The sequence below is a fragment of the Rhinichthys klamathensis genome, unplaced genomic scaffold, assembly GCF_029890125.1.
Source record: "Rhinichthys klamathensis goyatoka isolate OS25496 unplaced genomic scaffold, OSU_Roscu_1.1 h1tg000637l_1, whole genome shotgun sequence".
In the NCBI taxonomy this organism is placed as follows: Eukaryota; Metazoa; Chordata; class Actinopteri; order Cypriniformes; family Leuciscidae; genus Rhinichthys; species Rhinichthys klamathensis.
In genome coordinates, this window is record NW_026607083.1 from 350,001 (window position 1) to 372,260 (window position 22,260).

Consider the following 22,260-nt stretch of genomic DNA (forward strand, 5'->3'; position numbering starts at 1 on the left):
GTAGAATAAGTTGACTTGTAGTTGCCAAGTCAGTAGAATATTTGTTTGGGGAGCATCAAAATAAAGTGTAAGCAGATATTAAGCATACAGTCTAGTATAGTGTTGTCAAAATATTCGGTACTTCGGTACCAAGTCGGTACTAAAAAAAATTAAACGTCACGGTACCAAGTCCCGGTGGTACCGAATACCAGGTCAAACCCGGTTCTGGACGCGCATGCATGCACGAAGGGCGTGAAGTTGCATCCTCTTCATGAAAGCGCTGAGACATGGCGACCGACGGTGCTGCTGATGTGGTGTCTGTGTATATTAAACTGCAAAACGACTGTTTAAATAATATGAACCCTGCATGTTCTGCTTGTCTCTGTGTGAATGAATGGTTCAGACGCGCGGTTTCATTTAATGTTACCTCACACACACACACACTGAAGCACGAGTGACGCTCGCGCTGTTTTCAGTCTCTGCTGCCTCACGATATGATGACATAATTCATGATTCCATTCATCTCCGAGAGTCACTTCATGAGCATTTTACCGTTTTATTTGAGAAAAACTATCGTCATATCATACACACACAGAAACTCAAGGTCTTCACGGCAACCCGTCAAAATAAAAGTTTGGTTTAACTTAAAGAAATTGACAGAAATAATTATATTAGGCTACTGTACAATAGATGTAACTACGTCTCCATTAATTAAAAATACTACTACTAATAATAATAATCTGTGGTAGAAGGTTGCTTATTTTTCACTTGATTTTTTTATAAGCAATATTTCTCATTATCATCAATATTTTCGTTTAAACAGCATGTAGCCTTCAATGCTTTCATAAATTTACCATCATAAATAATAAAGTGATTGAATTGAATATATATATTTTTTCAAATAGTTAAATAAAATAGTTCAAACTGATTTTGCTGTGGTACCGAAATTGGTACCGAGAACCGTGACATTTTAATGGTATCGGTACCGACTACTGGAATTTTGGTACCGTGACATCCCTAGTCTAGTAATAATCTAATGACAGTTAGTTGACATGTAGTTGCAAAGTTACTTATAGTTAGTAGAATGTCTAAAGGCGGGTGTATACGGTGCGATTTTTGCTATTTTACGAGTGGAAATCGGGCCATGGTCGTGGCTCGCAGCGTGTACGGTGTGAGGAATTACGAGCAGAGTACGTTACGAGCACCTCCCGACAATTTTAAAACATGTTTTAAAAATCCCGATTTTCACCAGCGTATAGGCTGTCCCCTATTGCCAAATCACACACAACCACGTCACAGTCCCATTGATCTAGCCTATAGCTCAGTGGAAGCAACCATACAGCGTGCACATACACCGTCACACACACTTCCATCTCTCTCTCCCTCTCTAGTTACTGAGTACACGTATTATCAGCAAACAAATTTTTTTTTTTTTTTTTAAATGATATGGGGTGTTAAAAAAGCACTTGTTACTGTTCATGAATCTGGTAGTTTGATTTTTCACTTTTTTTTTGGTTGCTTTGTTTTTGTTTGTTGGTTGTTTGTTGTTGTGTTTTCTTTTTTTCTAAAAAATTGAAGGAAAGAAAGGAAAAGGTGTTTTGAATATAATACTTTTAAAATAAAAGTTTTTTTAATGTCAAGTATCTCTATTTCTCTCTCTATGTCTTTCATGTTGAATGGAACGGCTACTGTTCTCTGCTTTTCAATAAATCATTTGCACACACATTTCTGTCATTTTGCTTGCAACATTGAAAGCTCCGGTCTCTGTGTTTAGCGCGAAAGCTCACGTGATTGGGATAAAATTCGTGCTGGACGGTCGTGCCGTTTATCAGCTGCTTACGCGATTATCAAGTTAACTGAATCGTAACGTGTGCAATATAGTGAAATAAAGTGTTACCGAAATGTAATATGATTTACCGTTTTCAGTAGCATTAGTTTGAGCACATTTTTTTCTTTTCTTACCCAATGTTAAAAGCAGGGGTCTGGCCGAAGCTGAAGCCTCCGCCGGGGGGGTTTAACGCCGGCATCGCTGGACTGGCGGCAGGAGTTGCTGGAGCTGCTGCCCCCCCAAAACCAAACACATTACTGTTGCTCCCCGATGCTCCAAACCCACCAGTGCTGCCAAACTGGAACCCTCCTGCAAATATAACACATGGAGTAACCGTTACGGAGATGCATACAAATAACTAGGTTACAGGCATGTAGGTCAATGCCACCCTCGAAAGTTTTAACTTGTAAATGATATCCGATGCTGCTTTCCCATGCAATGAATGTGAACTTATCACAGCTGACATTGGTAGTACTTAGATGGTCAAGTTACTCAAAGGTTAGACATAAGGGCTTTTGCACCGGAGGAACCTTTTCATAGTTCCTATAATTATTGGATGTGCGTGTTCGCACCGCAGGAACTAGGAACGATTTTAGTTCTAGGAACTCCTTTTACAGTCTATGGTGTAAACACACAGCCTGACGTCGTCATACTCAGATTCTAGTCAGAGTCTGATACGGCTCCATTGGGCTGTGTTTATGGGGCGTTTCAACCGAACCAGGAAAGAAAATGCCTCTGGACTCAATTGGATCAACAAAATGCCTTGATCGCGGTTCTCTGTTCCTCTTTTAAAATGAATGCGGTCTACATCTTCTATAACAGACGCGATGGCTGAATCTACACATCTCAGTTCTCCAGCGGCGGCCATCTTTGTTGTAAACGAACTCAACCCAAGCGCTCTTTTGTGACGTGGATGATTATGCTACGGTTGATCATCTGTCCATCATTGTATAAAGCCCGCCCTGACAATTTGATTGGTCCGAACAGCTTTGGTTCGGGCATACTTGCTTCTCAACGGATCAAGTCCAGACCGAACTTCCCATCCTCAAATGTTGTGGGTGGGGCTAAGCTCAGCTGGCATCCAGGCTAGTAAACAGATTATAGACTAATATTTACTCCAGAAACGAACTCTGCAAACATGGAAAACAGTGATAGATAAACAGTGGCCTCTTAACCTTTGAAACAAGGAGAAAATCCAACGCAACTTCAAGGGGACCAAGCCAAACATGATTATGTATATGCTATACGCTAATACCTTTTCATATACGGTCTGCTTTCTATGACAGCTCTATCTAATAACGTATTAGACAGGACTGTTAGACAGACCGTAAACTAATGAACAAGGAGAACGCGAGCACTTTGACCTCTGACGTTTTCAGCGGCGTCAAAATAAAAGTCACAAGCACGGCACACGGCACTTCAGAGTTCCTACTGGCGGTTCGAATGCAACTGAGAGAACCATTAGTTGCCCGGTGCGAAAGCCCGTATACTGGTTTAGAATTAAATGAGATGCTGATGTTAACACGTTTCTCTAACCTTGGCCCGTGGAGGCAGCAGTCGATCCAAACGTAGGTGTAGGATTGGCTTGCTGACCGAATACAGGGGCAGAATTGGACTTGGCTCCGAATGCAGAAGCTGGGGAAGCGTTGGCCGAGAATGAAGGTGCCGATGAGCCGAACGCAAGAGCACTGGGTTGAGACGCGTTTTGTCCGAAGATTGGTGCCTGTCCAGTGCCAAAGCCAGATGAAGGAGCGGCAGAACTAAAGACAAACGGGGAAGGGTTGGCAGACGGAGCCGGAGCTGCAAGAGAAATGAGATGTTAGACATTTGAACAAGATGACAACCAAAGGGCAGAAGCACTAGGGCTGTCGCAGTGAAGGAATTTCCCTTGCGGTAATTTTGAGCGGTACTATCGCTATTTGTTTATTTCTATTTATTTAAATCTACTCTGTAGGTTGGCTTGTCAGTTGGTTAGTGTTGTCTAAAGTACCGTACCAAGTTGGTACTGAAATTTAAAAAATGTGACGCTTTGAGTGCTGTTGAGAGAATCGAACACTTCTGATTGGCCGTTGTGTTCACGAGCTCATCGGATGTGTCTGTGATTGGCTACAATGATCAACGCATGGGCGTTTGAGAGCACACGGGAGTGTTCGAACGTGTTCTGAAAGCATGAGCGTTTGAAGCATCAAATGCTCCCGTGTGTATCTGTGTAAGCGCTCGCTGGAGAGCGTCATTGATGTATATTTACAACATGTCTTTGAAGCGCTGATCATTGTAGCCAATCACAGACATATTTGATGAGCGGATGAACAACGGCCAATCAGAAGTGTTTATGATTCCGGTCAACAGCGTTCAAAGCGTCATATTTAAAAAAAAAAAAACAGTATCGACTTGATACCGAAGTCGGTACTTTTGACAACACTACATTCAATACAACTTCACGAAATGCAAAACAAGGACGTAGCCTTATGAAGAAAAGAAAAAACACGCAAATTGCGTGCATTCCTTTGCAGTTGGCTTGTCAGTATCACGGCATTACAATATTGCGACAGCCCTAAGAAGCACAATGTGGGATTTTTGGAGGCATACTAACCTAATCACCATGATAAACAGTCTAATTACCATTTGTGAAGGTGTATTGATTGTTAAATAAGTTATAAAGTGTAAAACAAGAAGGGTGTAGCCTTATGAAGAAAAGAAAACACGCAAATATCACGGTTGCGTGCATTCCTTTGCAGTTGGCTTGTCAGTATCACAGTATTACAATATTGTGGTTATCACGACAGCCCTAAGAAGCACACTATGGGATTTTAGGAGGGAAACTAACCGGCAGAGGCTGGGGTGGAGGACGCAACAGCACCAAAATTGAAAGAAGGGCCAGATGCGTTTGAGCCCGAGCCAAATTGGAAAGGTTGTGCTGGTGCAGGTGCAGCAGAAGGAGCCGCAGGTGCCGGCGTCTGGCTGTCCTGCTGTCCGAACACGAAAGTCTTTGCCATGGTAAGTTCAGAGGAGGAACTCTGGCCGAATACAAAGGTGTTTGAGGGAGCAGGGGAGGGAGCCAGGGAAGAGGTAGTGGGGGTGATGAAAAGGCTGGGGGTGGAGCTGGATGAAGCTGGGGTGCTCGAGGAGTTGGCCATGAAGCCAAAATTGGGCGTTGGAGCAGATGTGTCTGGAAAGCACATAGTTGGAAAGTCAAATTGTGGTACTACAAGAATATGGTATAGTGTGCTGCAGGGATGATGCATTTTTGTAGGGCAAAAAACAGTAGCATTTTAGCAATTCGGTTTCAATCGTCTCTAAGTCAATGGTTGTTTTGTAGGGATGCACGATAAATCGGCCACCATATCGGTATCAGCTGATGCGTGTTAGTTTTTAATATTATCGGCCTGATAAGAAAACTTGGCCGATATATTAAAGCCGATTAATAATGGATTATTTTCTTCAGCTGAGACACTTCAGATGTGCACTGTTATTGAATTGCTTGAAATATGACTGGAATAACTTTGAAAAGGATATCGGCTACATAAAATTATAATGAGAACATTATAATTGTGAGCTTGGGACATGGCGAGACACTTGTTTTTGTAATCAAGCTCTCAAAAAAATATCTAAAAAAAATTTAGATTTATCTGCCAATATATTGGTTATCGGCTTTCAAATATAAGATTATCGGTTATTGAAATCGGCCAAAATTTTCATATCGGTGCATCCCTAGTTTAAGTGAACAAAAACCTTTGTTAGTCTCAGATCTTATTTTCTGCAATAAACCAAAAGCCAATGGAAAAATCGCATTGATGCGAAATCACTACAAAAATACGTCACCATTGAAGCGCTCTATAGCTTTAAGACCATAGCATCAAAAGACCACATGGTTTCACTCACCTGTTATACTCTGTCCAAAACCAAATGACGGCTTTGGGGGTTCTGTTGACTCGGCAGTTTTCCCAAACGTAAGCGTAGGCTTGGGGAAATCTTTTGGAGGGTCTGGCTCGCTGAAAGAGAAGCCCAAGTTTGCCGTTGGTTTCTCCGCTTCTTTGGAAGCACCGAACATGAACGCCTTTGAGGGTGCAGAGGTGTCCTTTTTCTCTTCTGGTTTTCCAAAGGTGAAGTTAGGCGTCACCAGCGTTTGCTCTTTCGTTGCTTGTTCCACAAACTTCGAGGCAGAAGATTCAGCTACTAAAGACTTGCCAAAAACAGGGATGGCGTTCGCTGCTGTTGTTGCCGTCGATGATGTTGTGGTGGTTGAAGCGGTTTCTGAGAAAGCAGGAGCATCTTTCTCAGCTTTGGACTGGGGCGCAGAGAAACTAAAGGATGAATTTGAGCTTTCTTTCTCACTGGGTTTAGCTCCAAATAAAAATGCTGAGTTTTCAGAGCCAGAAGCTTGAGAGCTGAAAGTGATTCCACTTCCGCCACCAAATTTAAATCCCGTACTAGAATCCTCAGATTTAGTTTTTTTTCCGCTTATGTCATCATCCATGGATCCAGTAAAATCAAAGGCCCTTGTTGAACTCTCTTTTGTCGCTGTGGATTCTGACGAGGCACTACCAAGTTTGACCCCACCAGAACCAGCATCCGTGAACGAGCCTCCAAATTTGAAGCCCTCTGATTTTGAGGTTGAGTCGGAAGTCCCGATTCCAAATTTAAATCCTCCCGCGGTGGAAGAATCTGAGAAAGAGCCTCCGAACTTTAATCCAGCAGAGGTCGAGTCCGTAGAGCCGGTACCAAACTTAAAACCAGATGAACTTGAGTCTGTACAGTTGGACTGAACGCCAAAAGATGAACAAAAACCTGAAAAAAAGCCAGATTTCTAGTCATTAGTCTGCTTCTACAAAACGGTAAGTAGCTGCTTCACAAAATCTGACTTCTGGAAATATGATTGCAAGGCACTTTACCTTTGGACTCTATTTTAGCTCCGGGTTTTGCTGACTGGCAGGCCACACACTGCTGGTCCGCTGCCTTATTTTGAACACAGCACACCTCACACTCCCAGCTCCCCTCAGGTTTCTTGAACTTGTCCCCGAATCCTAACGCAGACGCAGCAGAGGTTGCAGAGACTGGAGTCGAGACCACAGCGGCTACAGCTCCTGTAAAACACCAAGAAGAGTAGAGTAAGACATCAGGGACACAAATATCAGTTTGATTAGGCGGATATTGAATGCTAAGCTTTTCAGTAGGGTTGGGTATCGTTTCAATTTTAACGATTCAGATTCTGCTTATCGACTCCTAATTTCGATTCCATTAAGAAAAAAAAGAAAGAAAAAAATTAAGATATTCACATTTAGTCTTATAGCAAAACATTTAATTGTAGCTGAATATCAAAAATCAACATGCTAAAGAACACTTACAAGGAGCGTTTGCCAGTGGTTTAAAAACACCATAGAAAAACAACTAGCCTAACTAAGATAAATTTCAAGCATTATTAAAGACAAGTAAACACTCAGTAATTAAAAAAAGAGCAAAAAAAAAAAAAATAGATACAACTGAACAAAGATACGATTGTTGAAATAAATGCTGTTTTAAGAGTTTCAGGTATTTAGGAACAGAAACTTTAATCAAATATAAAATAACACTGCATATTATAAATAAAATATACATTACAAATGTAGTTACAATAGTTATTCAGTCAAGAACGAGTGAATTTTCTCTTTGTCTTTTGTTGTTTTGATTAGTGTTATTATACAGGTGAAACTCGAAAAATTCGAATATCGTGCAAAAGTTCATTTATTTCAGTGATTCAACTTAAAAGGTGAAACTAATATATTATATAGACTCATTACATGCAAAGTGAGATATTTCAAGCCTTTATTTGTTATAATTTTGATGATTATGGCTTACAGCTTATGAAACCCCAAATTCAAAATTAGAATATCGTGAAAAGGTTTTCATAGCTGTAAGCCATAATCATCAAAATTATAACAAATAAAGGCTTGAAATATCTCATTTTGCATATAATGAGTCTATATAATATATTAGTTTCACCTTTTAAGTTGAATTACTTAAATAAATGAACTTTTGCACAATATTCTAATTTTTCGAGTTTCACCTGTAGAGACAGCACCAGAAATATTAGGCTGCTGTCACTTTAAGAACTGCACGGATCCAATATACTGTTACACACGCCTAAAGCACTGAAAACAGCGCGCGAGTCATCTCATCTCACGCTTGGTTTAAAGTTATATTGAAATGTTCACAAAGGAATCGATAAGAGGAATCGAAATTTGTATTTAATAACAACAAGTATCCGATTCCTGACCTCATGTATTCGATTCCAGAATTGGAATCTATTTTCGATTCCCAACCCTATTTTTCAGACCAAATTTTAAGAGAAACACTTTTCTACTTGATTTCATAGGTGTTTATTTATTTTTATTTATTTTTTAAATGACCGATCGTTTCGCTAGATACTGAAACTGTCATTTGGGCCTTGAACCGTTTGGACCCCATTGAAGTCCATTATATGGAGAAAAATCCTGGAATGTTTTCATTAAAAACCTTAATTTTTTTTCCACTGAACAAAGAAAGACATGGACATCTTGGATGACATGGGGGTGAGTACAATATCAGCAAAAGATTTTTTTAAAGTGAACTAATCCTTTAAAGTGGCTGTCCCTCTTTTTTTTGTTGGGTATTAAAAATGTATTAAATCTTAGTAAAACTTTACCTGGTTTAGAGCTCAGACAGGACACGCATTTGACATCCTGTGCTTTGTTCCGAACCATGCACACGTCACAATCCCAAGCCCCCTCTGGCTTCTTAAATTTGTCCCCAAATCCTAACAGTCCAGTCGCTGTAGATGAAGCAGCAGTCGTTGTGGTTGTAGAGAGAGTGGATGAGGTCTCAGAAAGAACCGGTAGAGTCAGTCTGGATTTCACTCCAGTCCCGGGTTTGGCCGTGTCACAAGCTACACATTTAACTACTTCCGGTTTGTTATTGACCAAACATGTGTCACATTCCCAGCTACCAGCTGGAAGAGCAAAGAGAGAACTAATGCTTGCAGGAGCTTCTGCGGGTTTACTGTCCGATTTAGAGGCAGAGTCTGTGTTGGGTTGTGTTGCGAAACAAGCAACACACTTTTTGTCCGACGACTTGTTTTGCAATAGGCAAGTGTCACAGCTCCATGAACCTGCAGGTGGCCTAAACTTGTCACCAAAACCAGAAAAAGTAGCAGATGATAACGAAGCAGACTGTGAAGGTTTATCAGCAGAGTTCTGAGAGGGGGAAGCAAATCCTGGAAGAGAGAAAAGGGTAAATGAACACACTCAAATAGCAACATGCCATTAAAAACCTTTACTTAAAAGCATATCATACCAGGTCCCTTAAGTATATCCAATACACTGCCCTGTTTTAAGACCTTTGCAGGTTTGAAGGGTCCTTCAAACTCGTTTTCCTCACTGGCCACTGATTTGACTGCGAAACATGCAGGGAAGAAACATCAAAACCTGACTTCAAATCCTCAAACATCTGCTTTGCAAAAATAGCCTTACCTGGTACTACTGTTGGAACAATTTTCCCATTGGAGTAAGAAGGGCCTGTTTTCAAAGTAGGTGCACTGAAGGTGAATCCAGCCTGCGGGGAAGAATCATCATCATTACAGATGCTTGTTTTGCATGAAAAGTGTCATTTTATAGTATATATTATATATAAAAATATATTTACTTGTTTTTCATGAAAGTATTTTACAACAATACAAAGAGAAATGTGTAACATTTAAACAGATTTAGTGCTAAACTTATTCACTTTTATTTGTTCTCCATCTCCACAAAAAAAAAAAAAATCTCACTAAATGTTTAATTTAAAACAGCTATTGTGCACTCATGATTTTTCTAGAGTACCGGTAACTTTTGCTGCTGAATTTTCCACTAATCTAGTTAATAATAGTTTTTTGTCATAGATTATGATCACAATTGTTTCATTTGTCTTTAACACACAAAAGAGTAATAAGTTCAACACACAGAGGTATAGAATACTTTACATTGATTTAAAAAAATAAAAAATAAACACAACTGTGCTGATATCGGATTGGTATCGGCCGATACTCAGAATTTTTGGTATCGATCTGAAAAAATGGTATCGGTTCATCCCTAATCATCATTACAGATGCTTGTTTTGCATGAAACAGTGTAAAAGAATAAAGGAGACCTACTGATGGAGAGAAAGTTGGAGGACTGGCTGCTGTTGCCTTTACGATAGGTGAAGAGAATGTGAATGGGACAGATGGTGGTGTGGATGGTGTCACTGGCTCCTGATTTAAAAAAAATTTAAAATTAAAATTTGGGTTACAGATACTTGTCCACATTATTTGTCCAACATAACAGCAATGAGCACCTTTCAGTTTGCTGAGCCAAGACTATGTCAGAGAAAAGGCACAATTTTGACGGGTCAGAGGGGAAGTAATACCTTATTTGCTAGCGGTTCCTCAGAGACGGTTGCAAGTGGTGTTGTGCCGGAGGTGAACGAGGAGGAAGGGGGAGGAGAGGAGAAATTAAATGTGGGCAAAGTGAAATTGCTGGGAAGAGAAGCAGGCGGCAGGTCTGGGTCCTCAGCAAGCTGAAAGTAAAACAGTCTACATGAGCATCAAACCACTCCAAAAAACAATGGTATAACGAAGCCTGTAACCAGCAGATGATCTGACCTCATCTTCAGGCCGTTTGGATGAAGGTCTAATAGCTCTTTCCCTCTTCATTTTGCCCCCTCCTGAAGCAGCGCTGCTGGGTGCTGGGGTGCTGGACAGCGGGTAGGACATACTGCTTGTACTGGAGACAAAGGGATTGATGGATTGAGTATATATGCAAGAAGACACTAACAGCTCACTGTCTATTGAAAAAGAGAAGAGAATTTTAGCTCCCGTTTCACACTGGACATGTAAGCAGCAAAAAAAAAATTCAGCGCATATATATATATATATATAGTGATGGGCAATGATTAATTGAGATTAATTACATCCAAAATAAAACTTACCATAATATATGTCTGAGTACTGTGTATAATTAGTTTGTATATATAAATACACACAAATGCATGTATATCGTTCCTCCAGAAAAACGCGATTATCCAAAGTCCACATATTTATGTGGGGGCCGCATAATTTTTTTTTAAAAACGCAGCACTTTCGCCGCATAAATTGCAGATTTCCGTGCAAAATATGCAGGGCTTGCATGATTTCATAATCCTCGCATTTTCGTTGCAAAAAAGTCACATATCTCAGCAGAAAGTCTAAAATTGTTGTGTTTGCTTCACACAAGAGCCCCCGTTTCGAAGTGAACATCATGGAAAAGCTGTAAAACAGGAGCACACTATTTTTTTTATATTTTATTTATTCATTTTTACAGAAGTTGTAGCATATTCCTTTTGTAAAGCTGCAGAACTTGTTTGACTCATCAATGTTTTATAAGTTTGATGTGTTTATTAAGATCTGAAATGAAACAAGATGAGAACTGAAATATTCCCAGCACTTTCTGTGATGTATATGCTTGCTTATCATAGGAAGTAATAAGAAATTACTCTTTACATTAAGCTAGGAGCCTAGTGAGAACAGGGTGTTGGGGAATCACTTTTTTTTTCTCTTTTTCATCAAACTGCAATTTTTGCAAGTTCCCCCAATTTCATCGCATAAAAATCCTGCATATTCCATTACATTTTTAAAGAAAAAGGGCCGCATATTCAAGGATTTTTGCCCGCAACAATCACACAAAAAAAAACTTTTTTCAGAATCGATCCGATCCGATACCAAAAATTCTGAGTATCGACCGATCCCCGATACCGATCCGGTACCAGCGCAGTTTTTTTTTAATCAAGTAGAATTTTTATAACTCTGTGTGTTGAACTGATAATCACTCTTTTGTGTATTAAACACAATCTACTTAATATAGACAACTTCATTATAAAGAAAAACAAATCAAAATATATGATCATAATCTATGACAAAAATGCTATTATAGGCCTAAACTAGATTAGTGGATAATTCAGCAGTAAAATGTAATCTATAAAAATCAAGAGTGCACAGTATACTTGTATAAAATCTGAACATTTAGTGAAAAAAACATTTAGTGGGGAACAAATAAGAGACAATAAGTGTAACACTAAATCTGGTAAAACGTTACACATTGCTCTTTGTATTGTTGTAAAATATATTCATGAAAAACAAGATAACAAAAATCAAAAAGATAAATTATTTTATATATAGCCTAAAATTGAGACATGTTTTAAATGTATAGCACAGCTGTTTAATGAGGCAGGAACATATGATAGATAGGACAGAACAAGAAAGGCTATTAATAATCTTTCATTGCATCACTGTATTATGATATGAAAGGCTCCAATACATTGCGGCACACAGCGCTTATGCGCATCCCGAGCGCAGAATGATAAACGATTTTCTTTTAATAGTTTTAAATTTCAGTTAGCCTACTGTGCGCGTGAAGAACAATTATAGTGCTCTACTGTACTCCATTGTTGTGATCATTGTACCTGACCCGGTAGAAAGTAACATGATTAAGTTACAGCAATAAAGTCCAGCAAGATAAAATTGTTTTATGCGAAACCATAGACCTTTATCCTCAGATCAAGTATAATAATAGTAACATTGAATCATCTTGTTCTCGTGTTGACTGTAGTACCCGAACGCGACGCGCTGTTTGAATGCTGAATGAAGAATGATTGACAGATTGACGGATGGAAAAGTTTACGTGATCTTGAATTTAATGACTTAAATATTCATGTCTATCTCACATTATAATATATAATGGCTTCAGAACACTTATAATATAGTGCACGAAAACCTTATGGTGCTTTATAATGTTTTTGTGCCTTTTGTTGGGCTTAACAATAACACAGAATATATACGCACAATATCGGATTTGGATCGGCCTCTTCTGAACGATACCCGATCCGGCAAAAATGGCAGTATCGACCCCGATACCCGATACAAATATCGGATCGGTGCATCCCTACATGCATGTGTATGTATTTATATACACACAAAATAATTACAGTACACACATATATATTATGTAAACACAAACTTTTATGTTGGATGCAAGTAATCATTGCCCAGCACTAATATTTAGTATGTGTGTAAGAGGAACACGGTCACATCACAGAGAAGTCCGCACATGATAAATCAAAGCATGTGGCAACGGTCAGAGAAGTACGCCTGAAAAAGGTGACACGATGGGCGATACGAGTCTGTTTTTGCAGTACACAAGCTGCGCACAACAAACGCTGCCAGTGTGAAAGCAGAAAAGCCGTGTGCCGCTCCCGCTCTGCTAACAAACAGCTTCTGCGCTGCTTATGTGTTCAGTGTGAAACAGGCGTAATGTAAATTACCATAAACCATCTGCTCTTACCTGGTAGATGGAGTCTGGGAGGGATCTGAAATTGGAGGGGATTGTCTTACCGGCTAAGAAAGGAAACAAAGAATCAAAACATAATCCACTTAATTACAGTGCTTGAAGGTACTTTTCATAAAGACTCATTTTTTTTAAGATAGTTCCAGCCTTATGTACACATTTAAAAAGTCTCTTTATGCTCACCAAGGCTGCATTTATTTGAACAAAACAGTAAAAAAAAAAAAAAAGTAATTAAATAATATTTGTACATAATATAGTAGTTCATGTAAAATAAGATTTTTTTTATTAAATAAAATAAACATTAAAAAACCTTAATTAACATTTTAATATATTTTAAAATGCAATTTATTCCTGTGATGTTAAAACTAAAGACTGAAGTAATGATGCTGAAACTTCAGTGTCCCATGATCCTTCAGAAATCAAAAATCTGCTCAAGAAACATATCACAGTGGAAAACTGTTGTGATGCTTAATTGAGAAAACTGTTTTTCTTATAAAAATTTAGAACGTTCTAGAAAAAAAAAAAAAGAACCGCATTTATTGGAAATATAAATCTTCTAGGGCTGCAACAACTAATCGATAAAATCGATAATAATCGATTATGAAAATCGTTGTCAACGAATGTCATTATCGATTAGTTGGTCTGCTTACGTCACGGGGAGCGTTTACTGGTGATTGGTTGAAACAGGCCAATCAGGATGCTCTCTGTCTTACACGCGCTTCATGAGGCACACACACGCAAGGTCTCTCTCCCTCCGTTGCTCTGCCGCGCGCTCGCGCTACACGGTTTGGAGCACAGTCTCTTCTGTCTCGCATGCGCGCTCAAATCCCGGGAGTTTGAACTAATTTGCGAGCCGCTATCAATATGCGTGTGACTTCCAGAACTTCCGGGAGACTTGGGATGTCTGTATTTTGCGTCTCGAGCATCAGGTTGCGCAATCAGTTCGCTCGCAACATAAGTGATGGATTAAAATAGTGCTACCGCAGAAATATTAAATTAAAACGGTCTTTACAAAGCGAAGCACTAAATATAAAGGCAGTTAATAACAGCAGCAGTAAAATATTGTTTTTTAGTCAGTGTACTCAGTGGTTTTCAGCGAATGTTTGTGCACTAATGCATCATTTTTCCTGTCTTTTTAATCAAGCCCGTTAGCTTGCTGCGTACCTCCATTACGTTCTCTTTATATAGCATTTGTCTACTATTAAGTTTTAATTGTTTTTCAAACGTGATCTACTGCGGCTCTATGTTCACACGCTTGTTTTCAGTCTTTCTATATTTATTTTTACAAATTATCCTTATAATTCAATTAATTTTAAATAAAAATTAAATGAATTATATATTTGAGATGTTTTTGGTTTATATCTTCACATCTGAACAACATGTCTGTAAATTTGTTTTAACAAAAATTGTGTTAAAACAATATGTTGGATATAAATGTTTTTCATTATGTTTATCATGGTTGTCAACTTGCCATCAGCAATTATCATTAAAAACAATGCAAATATTGATATTTGTAAAACTCAATGTGTGGCTTTTGCACTTTTTAAAGTACACTTTTACACATAAATATCCTAATTGAGGGTTTTAGGTAACACTTTATTTTACGGTGTCCTTGTTACATATGTTACATGTACTTACTGTAGTAATAACAGTAAATTATGCATAATTACATGCAACTAACCCTCAACCTAATCCTACCCTATTCCTATAGTAAGTACATGTAGTTACTTAATATTACTCTGTACTTAAATATATAATTACACTGTAACAAGGACACCTTAAAATATTACTCTGTACTTAAATATTTAATTACACTGTAACAAGGACACCTTAAAATAAAGTGTAACCGGGTTTTATTTAGTCATAATAAACAAAAAATCTAATTGAATTTTTATCCGATTAATCGATTAATCGAAAAAATAATCATCCGATTAGGCCTAATCGATTATCAAAATAATCGTTAGTTGCAGCCCTAAAATCTTCTGTAATAGGCCATGAGACGGGACCCCAAATTTGGGCTACCGGTACCATTTTGAGGGATTAAATTTCTTTTTGATTTTCATGAAGGTACACATCTCTAGTGTTGGAAAATGTGTGATAGCATCCGATCCATGGTAGCTTTCATTAGAAATCAACACTTATATCATCCTACCTCAAGGTAAGGTGTTCAGTGACTACAAGAGAGAAAAATGTATCCTTTTATAATTGTAAAAATTTATTTTAAAAAAATATTTTTATTATTATAAAAATTTATAAAATGTAAAATTTATTTAAAGAAATTCATTTATCCTTTTTCTTGACATATGTTTGAAAATCTAAAAAAACTACCTTGAAACTAATGCTATCACACATTTTTCAAATACAGGGTCATATACACAAAAATCACCATGCGGTTTAATCCCTCAAAATGGTATCAATTAACCCTCTGTCTCAAGGCCTTTAATATTAAATGTCAACTTTCATTTTAATGCATCCTTGGTGAATAAAAGTATTAATCTCTTTCATAAAAACAACAAACATTAAGTGTATTTTTTATTTGTATTTTGAAGTCAATAGCATGCTTAATTATCTATATTGCATTTTACTTTCAATATCTCCCTCTGTGAAACAAAGGAAGATATTGAACTCTTTGCGTTGCATATTGAACTCACAGTGTCCCTGTTGTTTTTGTCCAGCCCTCTGTTCCCTCCACCTGGGGTGAGTGATGGTCTGAAGGACATCGAGCGGTTACCGGACACTGCAGCAGCTGCGGGAACAACCAGCTTCTGCACAGGAGGGGCCGACGGCTCCAGCTGTGTGTCCAACACACATTACAAAAAGTTACAGAGTGTTTTAAAGCAGCTTTACAGTTACAGTGATAAAATAGCGTCATGGTCCATCTTAAGAAAGTTCAGTGATTGTTCATTTTTGTTGTAAAAAAGTTATTAGTTTATTTATATATGGAGAAAACAGTGATGTCATCGGCAGCTCAGTTCTCGTATAATGGGTGTCAATGCAGGCAGATCAATAATATTGTTGAATATTAAAATAACAGCTCTCTACACCTCTGCGCAAACGATATCAGGCTAACCATAGACCTTTAGCAATATAAAAAAGTGAATTAGCTTACTATTTGTAATTACTGATTAAGCATTCAACATTAATGCATGAAGCCCTCTGCTATGATTCATCAAGTGTAGTGTGCTCACTTTAACAACAAGACGCACTCGAAGCCCTGGATATACTGGACTATGGACATCCGCCACAAATGGTTATTACAGGCTTTATGTTTCTGGGGCCGGGTGAATAGGCACATTGTTCGGGATTAGTAGCCAGCTGCCACAGTTGTTAACAGTTAAAGACGAGCAGCAAAAGCATAGTGAAAGTTGGCGATTTTATAAGATGCGGTAATAATTTGCTCCTTTGCATAAAAACCATGTATGGATGTCTTTCCTTTCCTTTTATCTGACACTCAGCAGATTGCGTGTTTATTAATGCACAAGACTTACCCTTTTCCTTTTTGCCTGGTAATTTGAAATGTCAAGGTCTGTGTGGTTCAAGGACTGAAAAGATAAAACAAGCAATGTCTGAAGACTGTATGGATTGAAAATATTGTGAATTTTAACGTAAACTACTATGATATGGTACTTACAGCTGACAGAGGTGATGAAATCGTAGATGGAATTCTTTTTGCATCCTGCAAAGTTGACAAAAATATTATTTTTATGAAATGTTTACTTTTACTGCAAATCTAAATGGCACTATATAGCAAAAATTCAGGAAACTCCCAGGCACTCTCTTTAGAAAGATTAAAAAGCCTTTATTGTTATGGTTTAGTCATCTTAAACCTTTGGCACTATGCGTTTAATAACTGATGACAGAAAAGTTGGTCGATTTAGGGGTGGGCGATGACCAGAATCTTTATTTCACGATAGTGACATTACATGCGCGCGTTTCAGGTGTTTGCATCCGAAACAGTCTCAAACTGTCGCATATACCAAAATTAGTGCTCTTTCGCTGCTTATTAAGCTTGAACAGTTTAAAATAACTTGGCGAGGCTTAAAACGCATTGAAATGACAAGCTTTCATGCCGGCAGAACATGGCAGATAACCGAGATAGAAAAAATACAACAACAAAAAAATTTCCGGTTTATCGCCAACCCCTAGGCTGATATATCGCAATACAAAAATGTCGCATACAAAAATGCAACAATATGTATCGTGTATAGTTCACCCAAAATAAAAATTACTGTGTGGAAAAAAAAAAAAAGTAAGTTTTCTGAGTTTTAGTGTCAGTACTACTATATATAAATGTTGAATATAATGTATAATAATGCAACGGGGGAATATTTGTGGGTTCTGATAATGCAAAATGTCTTATGTTACCAGTAAAAAGTGGCCTACATTATTTTAAATATATCTAGCCAGTGACCGATCAAGCATTTTCATCTAAAATAATTATCTATTTTCAGCTTCAAAATCATGAATATTGTTATTCTGGAGTCTCTATTGTCCTGTGCTTTGGGTTATCAACACCAAGTCCAAGCCTATTCATTTACACCCACAATGTAATAGCAAATTTCCCATTTAAATCAACAGTAAACCTTTTGTTAACCTTTTTCCATATGTCTTGGAGTATCGCAATAATAACGTATCGTGAGTTCAGTATCGTGATATGTATCGAATCGTAACGTGGGTATCGCTACAAACCTATTAATTGATTTTAGATTCTAGACACCAGACAATAAACTCACAGCAAGAGGACTGGACATGCGCTCCAAAGACTGTAAGATGCGTCTCGCCGTGGCGCTGGTCACTCCACAGGGTTGAGCTCCAGCCGGCTTTGCCTTTATCTGCCTCCTAACGGGAGGCTGCGGAAACAAAGACCAGAATACAGTGTCAGTCAAAAAGGAATGGAACAAACAAGCAGCAATCTCAAACAATAATAGTATTGGCATTATTGTTCAGACCTGGTAAGGAGTAGCCGGGCGAGAACGAGCCGTTCTCATCGCAGCAGCTCCTCCATATGTGGTCTTCCCTGGGTAGAAGGGCGAATCCCCCAACTGACTGGAGTTCAGCACTGAACTGTTCAACACTGACTATAAGAGAATAAATATGCATAATCTAACATTAGTCTCCATCCAGTTAGGAGTGTAGTCATTAGTCATGCGACAAGACAACTTGGACATTAAAAGAACACTGACTGCTCAAAAGTTGTGCAAAGAAGAACAACGTCAGGATTTTCGTTAAATAATACATAATTTTTTATTTTATTTTTAACTAAACCCTACCCGGAACAGCATCAGAATATTTCATGATGTTATCACTTTAAAAGCTTGATGCCCATCTTGGCAAGTATTCAGTTAAAAAGTCAGTTTCGGCACCTAATTAGTTGAGAAAGATAACGCAAGTTGTGTAACAGCATATTGGATCCATGCATTCGAAATACTATTCGAATTCTACTACGTTCCATATAGGCCGTAAATGCAGTGAATCCATGATAAATCCCAAGCACTAGCTCTAATATTTCCAGTGTTTCCCCTACCATTGTTTTAGGGGGGCGGCCCGCCCACGAAATCCAGTCATAAAAAAGGAATTTACGCGGAATTTGTAAATCTTTTGAGGAATAAATAAAAAGCAGTTCAGTACACTTGAAATCAAATCACGATGTAGACTAGTGTGTGTGGATATTAAACCACAAAGACAATTTAAATACGAATCCTGCTTGTTCTGTTTTGAATGAATGGTGCAGCCGACGCGCAGTTTCATTTACCACACACACACACACACACACACACACTGAAGCACGTGACGCTTGCGCTGTTTTTTGGCCTATATGAAGACACAAATGCATGAATTTCCTCTACAGGCTCTAGATCCACTCTGAAAGTCACTTCGTGATCATTTAATCGCTTCATTTAAGAAAAACTATCATCATGACATAAACACACAGAAACTCAAAAGGTCTTCACGGCAACCCGTCAAAATAAAAGTTCGGTTTAACTTGACAGAAATATATTACCGTTGTACAGTAGAATTTAGATGAAATGTCCCAATGTAATAATACTAACACTAATCCAAATAAATTATCATCAAAACTGAATTTAAGGAATAATCCATGTTTTATTTTTAACAATAAAGCTCATTGTGCAGCACGTTATTTGACAAAAAGTTTATTTAATTTCATATGATTAAAATTGATGATAAATGATAAAATTTGTGTTTTATGTCTTCATTTTATTACCAGAAAAAACAACACAGAGTTAGTGAAATTTTTTTTCATATATTTTTTTTAAAATGTTTTATAAGTTTAATGATTCATTATACATTATTTCAATTAACTAGACACTCTTTTTGATTGCTAAAAAAATTACACCATGTATCCGTAACACGCCCGCTCCGCAACACTAGCAGGGCAGATGTAAAAAAAAATAAAAAAATAAGTAGATGACCTGTTTTTTTCCACAGATGATTGCTTTTAAAAATATATTATTTGGGGTTTAAACCGTTTTGCCAAGACAGAAGAAAAAAAATATCAGATGAAGATTATGAAGTACTTACTGATGAGGAAGTGCCGAAGACTGACAGGTTGAAGGCTGGTCTCTTGAGCCCAGAATGAGCTGGCTGCGATCCAGAGTGGGTGCGTTCAGACTCTGGGGACCAGAGGAGCGGCACAGTCTTTGACGTGGGCACATCTGTAACAAGATTAAGCCCTGCTCTTAGTTCTAGCTACACCTAGTCTAAAACTCCAATGCGTATTGCTGTCTGATGGGGTGTAACGGTCCACAAAATTCACAGTTCGGTTCAATACGATACAGTGGTGTCACGGTTCGGTACGTTTTCGATACAGCAAAAAAAAAAAAAGAACTGCCAGAGAAATTTCCTATTTATTATAAGAAAAATTATTTTTAAATAAGTGCGAGTTTTCCGACATCTTGAAACTTTAAGTTTTATGAATGGGGGTAATCTTTGAAGGATGAACAAATAATGTTTTGGTCATCACATTAAAAATAACATTTAAATATAATATTTGAGTTTTGAAGTGCTGGACAAAGATGTGTGACGTACTTGAAAGCATTTTACTATTTTTGCCAATCTGTTGCTGATCTGTGGACTTAAAGCCTATAACTAGTTCATTCATGGCACAGTGTTTCTCCTGGTTTCCAAGTCAGCGCTGTTTGATCCGTTAATAAAGGAGAAATGTGAATGCTTCTCACTAGATCTCGCAGTGATGTTATTACGCCAAAAGCGGAACGAAACTCATTTGAACCGCGCGCCACACGGACCGTTTATTCGCTCGGCTCAAAGTCCAAATGGCAGCGCGAGCTCACTAGAGCAGACGCGTTTACTCTGATCGTCTAGCTCACGAGATCCAGTGAGAAGCGCTAAAGTTCAGCGAAGAACACAAATGTCCAGTTTAAATCAGTTTAAAGGCAGATGAAACACTGCGCAGCGAAACAGTCAGAATCTGAATTGATACTGAATCCATTTAGCCTACCATGGATTTACTGTAACGTTAGCCTAGTAATATTAACTGCACCATGAAATGTGGGATATACATATTGAATTGTATAATATTATTAATGTAGACAATGTATTAAATGACTAATGGAATATAATTACAGTATTTAATAATGTATTTAACTGTTAGGCTACTGTTTTTCATACAAATACCATAGAAACCATAAAGTTACATTTTGCCATGATAGTGAGGTGCTATAGGCTGTACCTGCCTTTATCTGTGGTTATCATGATCTAAATGCATGATACTGGATGACCAATGGTTAATTTTAATAAAACTCAAACAGTCAGAATATTAGATTTTACCAAATAAAAATGTGGTCCTTAAATCTAAAAAAACAAACAAACAGATGTTACTGTTTTTGTTAATGATCAAAAATTTAACATAGTAGCATTAGCTTGAGTTAGGATGTAGATTTACTGTCAACTCACTGTCAAATATGCATTTGGAGACAAAACATGTAATTTGAATATTGCACCATGCACTGCAAACTGCTGAAGAAATATTTTTCTTTTCAGATATTTATTTTGTTAAGGAAAAATGACAAATGTTTGAATGTTCGACATCAGATTTTTAAAACCACAACGCTCTGGTTTATACAACTTTCACTTAGGAGCAAAAATCTGCCTTTAAACTTGAAAGAAATAAAGATTTGACATTTATCGTGATAATTATCGATATCGAATGATATAAAAAAAAAATATCGTGATAAATTTTTTTGGCCATATCGCCCAGCCCTATACAGCGCTGTGTATAACAGTGTCGCTTGATCAAGATCGGCTCACGCTGCGCTGACATTGATGGTCCAAACTGATAAACAGTCCGTTAAGCACAAAATAATAAGTTTCGTTCTGCTTTCATTATGTTTGCCATTTGATGTTGCGCAACATTGTGGTCGCGCCAGCACTGATTTTGGTCGGCAGGAAAAATGGTCCAATGAATCGTTCGGTTTGTAATGCGTAAACCGAACCGTAAGCCTCGTACCGAACGGTTCAATACGAATACGTGTATCGTTACACCCCTACTGTCTGAACAACTCAGCACTTATCTATTAGATTCTCCTCAGAAATGTCGCTCACCTTTATCAGATGCACGTGATGAAAACCCGCTGGTAGTCGAGATGTTGTCATCCTCATGCTGAGAGCAGGAGTCCTTAATCTCTTTTACCAGGGAGAAGTTGGAGGTTACAGCGAAAGGGCTCCCTGAATAGGGTGCTGCAGATGTGGAGGGCTGGGAGAAGAGAGCGCTCGCTCCACCGAATGCCGGAGAGCCGTCCAGGGAGGGGAAGTGCAGGTGGGTCCGATTGAGCGGCGGTCTCGAAAGAGCCTCCTGGAAGTTCAGCGATGCTTTGCTTGTGGATGGTTCTGAAAATGAATTCAGCATTTTAAGACAAGGACACTGCCTTGGGGTAACTGTATTAGAGCTGCACGATTCTGGATGAACTGAGAATCACAATTTTTGTTTAAACATGGAGATCACAAAACTATCATGATTCCGAATAGACAACTAAACAAAACATGTAGTTTACTAGCGGTTCTGACACGTCGCCACCTACTGGTATAACAATGTAATTGAAACCATCTTTATTTGAAGCGTCAAGTTAC

General features: G+C 38.1%; 1 protein-coding gene across 3 annotated transcripts in view; it reads right to left on the bottom strand.

The window, feature by feature from the left end:
• Positions 1-22,260, bottom strand: part of nup153 (nucleoporin 153) — a 39,871-nt gene that overhangs the window by 2,218 nt on the left and 15,393 nt on the right. The window contains exons 3-21 of one of the 3 annotated variants that reach the window (XM_056241349.1): positions 21,736-22,020; positions 19,696-19,787; positions 18,105-18,233; positions 17,889-18,005; positions 16,787-16,831; positions 16,644-16,697; positions 15,807-15,947; positions 13,153-13,205; positions 10,440-10,560; positions 10,205-10,354; positions 9,951-10,049; positions 9,292-9,373; positions 9,116-9,214; positions 8,469-9,035; positions 6,700-6,891; positions 5,690-6,595; positions 4,635-4,976; positions 3,344-3,607; positions 1,942-2,116 (exon numbers count right to left, since the gene is read on the bottom strand). In XM_056241349.1, the coding sequence (XP_056097324.1) occupies positions 1,942-2,116; positions 3,344-3,607; positions 4,635-4,976; positions 5,690-6,595; positions 6,700-6,891; positions 8,469-9,035; positions 9,116-9,214; positions 9,292-9,373; positions 9,951-10,049; positions 10,205-10,354; positions 10,440-10,560; positions 13,153-13,205; positions 15,807-15,947; positions 16,644-16,697; positions 16,787-16,831; positions 17,889-18,005; positions 18,105-18,233; positions 19,696-19,787; positions 21,736-22,020 (3,913 nt within the window). Of the gene's footprint in view, positions 1-1,941; positions 2,117-3,343; positions 3,608-4,634; positions 4,977-5,689; positions 6,596-6,699; positions 6,892-8,468; positions 9,036-9,115; positions 9,215-9,291; positions 9,374-9,950; positions 10,050-10,204; positions 10,355-10,439; positions 10,561-13,152; positions 13,206-15,806; positions 15,948-16,643; positions 16,698-16,786; positions 16,832-17,888; positions 18,006-18,104; positions 18,234-19,695; positions 19,830-21,735; positions 22,021-22,260 lie in introns of all 3 variants that reach the window. The other 2 variants (XM_056241348.1, XM_056241347.1) reach the window with 2 other exon arrangements.